This window comes from Triticum aestivum, chromosome 4A, assembly GCF_018294505.1.
Source record: "Triticum aestivum cultivar Chinese Spring chromosome 4A, IWGSC CS RefSeq v2.1, whole genome shotgun sequence".
NCBI classification, from domain to species: Eukaryota; Viridiplantae; Streptophyta; class Magnoliopsida; order Poales; family Poaceae; genus Triticum; species Triticum aestivum.
The window spans coordinates 667391990-667401948 of NC_057803.1; the positions used below are offsets into that span (position 1 = coordinate 667391990).

General features: G+C 49.4%; 1 protein-coding gene across 1 annotated transcript; it reads left to right on the forward strand.

Moving 5' to 3' along the window:
* Nucleotides 1-1234: 1234 nt before the first annotated feature.
* Nucleotides 1235-6045, forward strand: LOC123087981 (palmitoyl-acyl carrier protein thioesterase, chloroplastic). The gene is made up of 7 exons (XM_044510113.1): nucleotides 1235-1594; nucleotides 2319-2877; nucleotides 2978-3111; nucleotides 4492-4605; nucleotides 4700-4886; nucleotides 4989-5057; nucleotides 5283-6045. The coding sequence occupies exons 2-7, from the start codon at nucleotides 2365-2367 to the stop codon at nucleotides 5547-5549; spliced, it is 1284 nt and encodes a 427-aa protein (XP_044366048.1). The 5' UTR covers nucleotides 1235-1594; nucleotides 2319-2364; the 3' UTR covers nucleotides 5550-6045.
* The last annotated feature ends 3914 nt before the right edge of the window (nucleotides 6046-9959 follow it).

Sequence of the window (9959 nt, forward strand, 5' to 3'; positions counted from 1 at the left end):
GCTATTAGGGCCGAAAAGCTAAATCTACATGATCCACCACGCAGATCCGGCGACCCTTCTTAGCACCAACGAATGAAAAGTCGTTGGCAGAGGGTAGCCGATGGAAGGCCAGACTTGCCCGGCCGAGATCGTTTTATTTTCTTCCCTAGGAAGAAAGAAAACGCGTGAGCCCCAGAGCGTAACTAATCTTCTTTATTTATGAATCATTGAGAAAAGAAGAAGGCGTATTCTTTTGGCGGATTACAATCCATCAATAATTATGACACTAAAGGCGAGAGCAGACAAATAAATTACAAGCTTGCGTAAATGCCCATATAGGCTTGATTTCTGTTGGCATTTTAGACAACTTACGCGAGCGTGATAATAGAAAAGACCACATCTGAGTGGGATTGGCAAAAAGACGACCTGCCATGTCCCATGGCGGCAAGTGCGACACCTGGCACTAGCAGGTGGTCTAAAATGCCAAAATTCTCTAGATTTAGGGCTCGTGTAAAATGGAATGTGGGGAAACAAAACCAAAGCACGCGAGATGCTCATAGCGAGATCAAGTCACCGGACTCCCTTCCCATGTGTCTCCGCCGCTGTATCCGTCGGAGTTTGAAAGGGGAGGAAGGCCGAGTGCAGAGAGAACGAAAAATAACCGAGAAATTAAAGCATACCAACATGGATCTTACTCGCCGAGGTTTTTTATAACAAAGCTACAAATCTCCGTTCATTAGATTTGTGTCAAGTCAAATTCTATGAAGTTTGCAAATTAAAATGGTCAAGAGGAAGTACTCTCTAAAATTGTACCAAAGCTGTGTATGTAATTTTTCATTATTTTTGGACATGATTGAAGATGAATGTATCGACAGGTTTTCGAAAAGAAAATAATAATAATATTGATCCGAAGGAAGGGCGTATTTGGCAGCGTAGCGATTTGCAACGGCCACGTCGCGGTGCCGTGAGCTGTCGAGTCCCGGGAGAAGAGCCTTGCTTTCTCAACCCACCGTCTCCGTTGGCGTGCTGATTGGAGACTCGTGCAGTGCAGGAACCATCGGACAGCTACGAGAAGGAGGAAAAGGGCGCGGCGCGGGCCCCACGGCAGCCCGGAACCAGCCACGCTGGGGGCCGGTCGGACCGCACCGAGGGCGAGGGGCACGCGCGTCTTTTCGCGCACGCGTATACGGGCCCCCGTGGGCCGTACGCGGGGCGCGTATTTATACGGCGGCCCCGACCCGTGAGCGCTAACGGCTCTGCTTCCTCCTCCCCTCCCGTCGTGGCCGCCTCGCAAACAGAGAGAGAAAGAGAGAAAGAGAGGAAAAAAAACTCATCTGCCCCCCGACTCTCTCTCTCGCTCTATCCCTTTCCTCTTCTCTCTCCTTCTCGTGGTGTGTGAGGTGGCGAGGTAGAGGAAGCAGCGGAGACCACACGAATCCCCCCACCGCCCTCGCGCCCCCCCTCCCCTCCCAGCGCGGCACCACCACCAACCTCGCCTCTCCCGTCGCGGCGCGGCGAGAGGAGCGGAGCCGAGCGCCGCCGGAGCCGGCGGCGGGTCTGGGTCAGGTCCGGCCTCGTCCGTCCCGCGGAGGCGGCGGCAGCGCGCGCGCGCGCGGTGAGTCCCTCTCCCTCCCCCTCCTCCCCCCGCGGCGATCTGGCGGCGGGTCGATTCGCTCGGGATTCCGTCGCGGGCTTTCCGGGCTCTGCATTTTGGCCCCGCGCGGCAGATCTGGCGGGCCGCGTCGCTCTCCGCCCCCTTGCGGTGGGGATTTTTTTCTCTCTCGATGCGACAACGCGGTTTGGCCCGTTTCGCCCCGGTTCCTGCGATAGGGTTCGCGCGGGCAGCGTTGGATTCGGTGGCAATGCGGTGCTGTTTTCAGATTTGTTTTGTGTGGGACGGACGGATGGACAGGGCCCGAGCGGCCGGGACGGTTCCCGTCGCGCTCCAAGGAGAAGGGGGCCATTTATTTTGCGATTATTATGTCATGGTAAATTCGGCTGCAAACACGGCCCCAATAGCAAAGGATGTTTGGATGTCAACAACGACCCTGACCGTCTCCGGGGCCTGGTCGTTGGAGGTTTGGGGAAATTGATTCGAATGGGGCAAATTTAAGGCTCCCTATCCTTTTCCCCGAATGAGGAACAGCGGGATCCAGTGGCTCATATCTCAATTTTACATGGAATCTTTTTGTTGTTCCTTGTTCGTGAATGTTGTTGTTCTGTCAGATTTTATTTCGTCTCCCTTCTCTTCTCCTCCACGAGGGAAATTAGGCGTAGCTATTATGGGTGTGCATAAATCCTGTTGCTCATCCTTTTGTTCCTTCTCCTTCTTCTTTCAGGTTGGAGCGTAATCTTGGTTTCCTGAAGCTGTAGTACGGCTGTGTCATGGCGGGGTCTGTTGCCGCCTCGGGGTTCTTCCCCACGCCGGGCTCTTCCCCGGCTGCGTTGGCTAGAGGCTCCAAGAACATGTCTGGTGAAGTACCTGAGACTTTGAGTGTCCGTGGGATGGTTGCAAAGCCAAACACGCCGCCCGCGTCCATGCAAGTCAAGGCTCGGGCCCAAGCACTTCCCAAGGTTAACGGCTCTAAGGTTAACCTCAAGACTACAGGCTCAGACAAGGAGGATACAGTGCCTTACACTTCCTCAAAGACGTTCTATAACCAACTGCCCGACTGGAGCATGCTTCTTGCAGCTGTCACGACCATCTTCCTGGCCGCAGAGAAGCAGTGGACGATGCTTGATTGGAAGCCCAAGAGACCTGACATGCTTGTTGACACATTTGGCTTTGGTAGAATCATCCAGGATGGGCTGGTGTTTAGGCAGAACTTCTTGATTAGGTCCTACGAGATTGGTGCAGATCGTACAGCTTCTATAGAGACGTTAATGAATCATTTACAGGTGAGACAATGACAGGATGCAGCTTCCATTTTTTTTCTCGTTTCACTATTGATGCCATCAGTTCACATCAGTCTTCTTAAACAAATTCAAATTTTGGCAGGAAACAGCTCTTAATCATGTGAAAACTGCTGGTCTCCTTGGAGATGGTTTTGGCGCTACGCCGGAGATGAGTAAACGGAACTTGATCTGGGTTGTCAGCAAAATTCAGCTTCTTGTAGAGCATTATCCCTCATGGTACTTTTCTGCAAGCCATAATTGTTGATGTCATTTTTCTGGCAAATCCTCTCTCCTTTTCTCACTTTCAGATTTTCAGTCAAATTCATAGCTCGAACTACTCATGTGCATTCTTTATGGATGTGCACCCTTTCACTGGAGTAGTGTTTTTTTTTTGTCATGCTTTTTGGCACACATTTTGAAGCCATACCTGTATAATGCGTCTTATTTTATCTTAATCTCAGAATGTAATGTTAATTACCTAAACTGGAGTCAGTCTTTTTTCTTTCCTATTTAGCATCATAACATTCTACAAACTGCCTTGTGAGTTTGTCGATATGAACTTCCATTGGTTGTCATATTAACCATGAAAAATTTCTTATAACTAAGTTGGCCTTACGTCATTACTATGAGAAATCCATAGTTAAGTACAGGCAATATATTTGGAGAGATTATGCACCACTCAAACATGCTCTATGCCCACTTTTTTAGTACAAACAACACATCATGTCCTAGTTTCGCTCAACGTTGTGGTCTTCTTATTTACCACATTGATTGCTAAACACAGTGGCGATTTATGGAACGGCAATACAAGTTCATGACTATTTATGTATGCCATGGGAAGAATATATGAAAAATAATGTCAGCAGTGCAGGCTTGGTTCCTGCTAGAATTAACGATTGTTTACAAATCAGAAGCTTATGTGTACTGCTTATCATCCTACATGAAAAACTCCCCTTTCTATGTTTCTGATTCTGTTGTTCTACACAGATGCGTTAGATTGTGGCTCCACTTTTGCTAGAATTTAGAATGCTTCTTTAGCAATCAGAAGTTCTGCTCACAGTCACAGAGTATGTTTCACGTGTGGAACACCTTAAATCGATTGTTCCACTTGATTGTAACAGACATAGATTTTGTTTTTTTGATGAATAAACGATCATCTTTTCTTGTGTCTACCTCTGCAAGGTAGAAGAATCTAGTTTGATTGATAAGACCACGTATTAAATGCTCGAAGCTACCAAATTAAGTGGTGCTGGCCCATTTGTCCTTTGTTATTCGTATTAAAAGAGGTCGGGCCTCAGGAGATCAGAAAGTTGCCTTTATTGCTGGATTAAATGACTTGATCATATGCAATTAGTGCTGTGGGCTGCCAAATGAAGAAACTGATCTAGATTGGCATAATTTTTCTTAAATACTTTTATTGGTCTGTGTACCTGATACTGCAGTTTTCCTTTGATGTCAGCAACGATCATTTGTTGAATTGATAAGAGGTTGAATCTTAAGTTTGCGGAAAAGGAAAAGCAATTTCAGTTTGGTAGTGTTCTAGTTGTTCTGTAGCTTTACTTGGTGATTTACAGGCTGAAAAATGACCTAGTATAATTTTCATGTGCTAAATTTTAGGGAAGATATGGTCCAAGTTGACACATGGGTAGCTTCTGCTGGAAAAAATGGAATGCGTCGAGATTGGCATATCCGTGACTACAATTCGGGCAGAACAATCTTGAAAGCTACAAGGTTTGAATTCCATGTGTTTGCATTTTGAGTCATGCTGTTTGTAGCATCTTTTTCGTCTGTTAATTGTGCTTCCCATTTGACACTTTGTTTGCAGTGTTTGGGTTATGATGAATAAGACCACTAGAAGACTTTCAAAAATGCCAGATGAAGTTAGAGGTGAAATAGGGCCGCACTTTAACGACCGTTCTGCCATAACAGAGGAGCAGGGTGAAAAGTTGGCTAAGCCAAGGAACAAAGTTGTGGACCCTGCCAACAAGCAGTTCATAAGGAAGGGGCTTACTGTAAGTCAGTTAGATATTCTTATTAATTACCATCACTCAGTTTGGTGTTTGTGTCATCTATAATATTTCTTTTTCTTATGGGAACTCCTTCATCCTCAACAGCCCAAGTGGGGTGACCTTGACGTGAACCAACATGTGAACAATGTGAAGTATATTGGGTGGATCCTTGAGGTAATTTATTTCCCCTATATTCTCTAGTGTTTGGCCAAAGTGTTGTGGCTACTTTTCTGCCGAACACATGAACTCTGCTGGTACCACCAGACGTCGTTTCATGCATCTATTATTGTGGAGCATCAGGTCTGGTGTTTGATAAAGTAGACATGATTGTTCTCATTCCCAATCATCATCATAGTAAGACTGCTTAAGATTCCTGAGCTTTATTTATTCCCTTTCCAGAGTGCCCCGATTTCAATACTGGAAAAGCATGAGCTTGCAAGCATGACACTGGATTACAGGAAGGAGTGTTGCCGTGACAGCGTGCTGCAGTCACTGACCAACGTTTCGGGCGAATGCGTGGATGGCAGCCCAGACTCTGCCATCCAGTGCGACCATTTGCTCCAGCTGGAGTCTGGAGCTGATGTGGTCAAGGCTCACACAACTTGGCGGCCAAAGCGAGCGCATGGCGAAGGAAACCTCGGGCTGTTCCCGGTCGAGAGTGCGTAACCGCGTCAAATGTTAAATACGGCAAGCATGGGTTGTTATGAGATGCAAATTCTAATCTTGCCGGGGATAAATGGTTGATTGAAGGAATTATTTTGTGCCGGAGATAAGCCAAGCCACACACATTCTGATTCGGGGAGTGCAACGAACATGGTGGCAGCTTGTTCAAACTGTTTTGGGAGGAAATGGTAGAATTTGACAGCCTTGGGTGGAACGAGGAGCTTCACTGGTGGTACTGTAGTAATTTGGTGGATGGGGAATGGTGAAATTTCGAGTATGGGAGAAGGCTGGGGCTTGTGTGTGGTGATAGTGGTTTGAGCTGATTGGTGAAGGAAGGAAAGGAAGGCTGCAGCGGCGGCGGCTGGGATTGTTTGTGTTTTTTGACATGTGTTTGGATGCGGAGCGAAATGGATAAATAATTTGTGTACTAAGTTAGCCCAGATGTGTGTGTGTGTGGAGGCGGAATCCTATCCCTTGTAACAGCCTGATGATTTGTACATTCCTACCTAGTACCCCCCCCCCCTCTCTTCTCTTCTCCTGTCTTGTTGGTTGAATCGAATCGCAGCGCAGCTCTCCTGCGTTTCCTTGGTTGGAAACCTATGCGTCCGTTGCCGCTGTCATGTGCTAGCCCCCATGCTTGAAATGATTCTACTGTATGCTGTGCCCTCGTTACTGCTCGGAGGGGACGGGCTCTTTTTTTAGAGGGAGAGAAGACAGGCTCTCTCTTGTGGGGTTTGTGTTTTGAGTTGTCTAAGTGTGCAGCTGGCGCTGTGAATTTCCGGAAGATTTGGCTCTGGCTCTGGCTGGCGTTAGGTCGAGATGCTGCTTTGGTTGGTGAACAAGAAGGCACGACCACGGCTCCCTGCCGTTGCCTTGTGTGCGTGACTGGGAGGTGGAGGCCACTTTGCCAGCCGCCTGCGTGGGATGGTAACAGCTGGCGTTAGGTACGCAGGTGGCGCCGCAGACCAACCAACCAACCAACTGCTCAAATCACATTTGGTGTGCCCGTCGTGGTCGTGCCATGCCAGCAACAAACCCAAACCCGACCTTGACCATTACCCATCACGGACGGCCCACCGTTGCCCACGACGGCTGCGCGCGATAGCCGCCGTGCCGGCCAGGCCAGTGGGCCGGTGGGCGGAACCTCTCCTTGATGATGGATCCGGAGCCCCCCGTGCTGGCCTACTGGGACGACCGAGGAGTTTATGGCGGAATCGATGGCGACGCGGGAGGGTTTTATGGGTGACCAGTGCCCGGCGGCATGGGGATGCACAGTGGGGACAGTGGAGGGCATCATCATTGACGAATGAAGCAAGGATGCCCCAGCCGGCCAGGCCATCATCTGCTGGAGGCCTCGCCTCGTACCATCGGATCGGATCGGGCGGGCGGGCGGCACTGTTGGCCGTCCTCTCCTCTCCATCGACATCGGTCCATTTGCTGCCGGGGCGGGCGGTGGCATTCCCATGGCCACTGCCAGTGCCAGGCAGGGCTGGTTTGGGGCACGGTGATGCTTGTCGAACCTAGGATTAAGCATTGTGTACCTTGTGCCGATGTCGTCCGCAAGAGGTGGCCTCCTAAAAGAATTGCATAAGCACATCAAAAGATTTTTCAACATGAACTAGAGTTCAACATTAACTACGAAACACATCGATGCATAACAAAAACTGAACCTAAATACTTTACACAATCTTTGAATAATCATATATCAAGATTATTATGAACTAAATACAATACATATATCAATAACTAAATAAAATATTTGCATCATCCAAATACTTGCAATCACCATGTTAAAAAAATGAACTAGGGTTCATCTTGAGGATTCATATACTACATATAACAAATACTTGCAATCACCATGTTAAAAAAATGAACTAGGGTTCATCTTGAGGATTCATATACTACATATAACAAATATATCAAATATTTGCATCATCCAATACTTGCATCATAGCATAGGAACATGCATCATCCATCATATAAAAAAACCATTCAAATCAATTATGAACTAGGGTTCATGGTAACACAACCATAGCATAGGAACATGCATCATCCATCATATAGTTCAAATCTAACACAATATAACATCTAGAATCAACCTAAATCAATCCTAGGGTTAAAAAAAATTCTAATAGGAGTGATTTCAAACGAATAATGCGACGAATCGGAAGGTGTTTGATTAAAACTTGTTGGAGGGATTGAAAGAGCTTACTTTTCTTTCTTCGGGGCCATCTCGATCCGCAAAATCCGTCAAGAAACGAGGAAGATCAGAGGGGGGGGGGGGAGTGGAGGGGATGAGAGACGGCGACTTTGAGCAGTTTTGCTCTGTTCTTCGTGGTGGGGGGCGGCTGGGTGGGGGAGAAAGGGGTGGGGGCGGCCGGCCCGCGGTTTATATATGTCCACACCCTACCGCCGGAGACTCTGGCGGTAGGTTCAGACAACCTACCGCCGGGCGAGGCGGCGGTAGGGTGTGACGGAGGGGGAACGGCGGCAGTTATCGGCGCTGACGTGGAAAAGTTTGCTACCGCCGCAGTGCTCGGCAGTAGGCTATACGATCCTACCGCCGGGCCTCTTGGCGGTAGGAAAAAGGGTCAAATCCTGAAATGTTTTCAGACTGGGGTCAGATCTTGATTTTGTTTCACAAAAGGGTCAAAACACGAAATTTTGCCTCATCAAGGCGCCAGCGACCGCATTACCGCGCCAGCACGGATCAGGAGGAGTAAATTGCATAAAACCATCACTTTCAGGGTTAGATTTATGAAAAACATTAGGATACATTTTCTCTGCAAAAGACACCACATCTCGCTTAATGGTTTTGCAAAGACCACCGATCCGCAGATCTGGCCCTGTTAAGTGAGATTATGACAAGTGAGTCCCGTTTTTGCATACGTGGCGTAACGGCTCCAGCCAAACGGTGTTTGACAATGAATTTGTCTAGATTTGCAAACCAATCCCTGTAATTTTACAGGGGACACCCTTCAATCAAAATCAGAAAAGCAATCAGCTCCATGGATCTGGCCGACCCAAGCACGCGAGCAGAGAAGCAGTACGACGTCGTGTCTCGTCGCCGACGAGGGGGCATTGCCGTCGGGATCTAGGAGGAGTGTATGTGTCGCAGCAAGCCATGTATGCTTGGGGCAGTGGCCAGGGAGATGGTCGTCGGCGGGCGGCGTGGCTGCGTGGGTAAGGCAGCGGCGTCCATGGCACTCGCCCGTGGCATTGTGGTTCAGCAGCTACGACTCGGGGCTGCGATCTGGACGACTAGGAGGAGTAGAGGGAGGGGAGAGGAGCCGCAGGGCGCCGGTGATGCCGGTGGGCAGCGTGGCCCGAGCCCGCGGTGAAGCACCCTCTGCTCAAGGAGGCCGTGGGGAAGCATCAAGGAGCCCATGGCGTCGCTGAAATCCCATGATGCAACTGGATGACTAGGAGGAGTAGAGGGAGGGGAGAGGAGCCGCAGGGGCCACCGGGCGCCGGTGATGCTGGTGGGCAGCATGGCCCGAGCCCGCGGTGAAGCACCCTCTGCTCAAGGAGGCCGCAGAGAAGCATCAAGGAGCCCATGGCGTCGCTGAAATCCCACGATGCAACTGGAAGGCGTGCACGTGCAGGGGCTCTGAGGAAGTCCTGGATGAGGGGGTATCCGGACAGCCGGACTATGTACTTTGGCCGGACTGTTGGACTATGAAGGTACAAGATAGAAGACTTCGTCTCGTGTCCGGAAGGGACTCTCCCTGGCGTGGAAGGAAAGCTTGGCGATTCGGATGTAGATCTCCTCCTCTGTAAACCGAGACTGTGTAACCCTAGCCCCCTCTGGTGTCTATATAAACCGGAGGGTTAGTCCGTAGGACACATCAACAATCATACCATAGGCTAGCTTCTAGGGTTTAGCCTCTCTGATCTCATGGTAGATCAACTCTTGTAATACTGATATCATCAAGATCAATCAAGCAGGAAGTAGGGTATTACCTCCATTGAGAGGGCCCGAACCTGGGTAAACATCGTGTCCCCAGCCTCCTGTTACCATTAGCCTTAGACGCACAGTTCGGGACCCCCTACCCGAGATCCGCCGTTTTTGATACCGACATTGATGCTTTCATTGAGAGTTCCTCTGTGTCGTCACTGCAAGGCTAGATGGCTTCTCCAACCTTCAACCACACTATCCTGGGTGAGGCCTTCCTCCCCGGACGGATCTTCGTATTCGGCAGCTTCGCACTGCGGGCCAATTCGCTTGGCCATCTGGAGCAGATCGATAGCTACGCCCCTGGCCATCAGGTCAGGTTTGGAAACCTAAACTACACCGCCGACATCCGCGGAGACTTGATCTTCGACGGATTCGGGTCCGAGTTAGGAGCGCCGAACAATCACGACATGCATGATTTAGATCTGCAGTCGAATAGTATTCAGAACATCGCACCT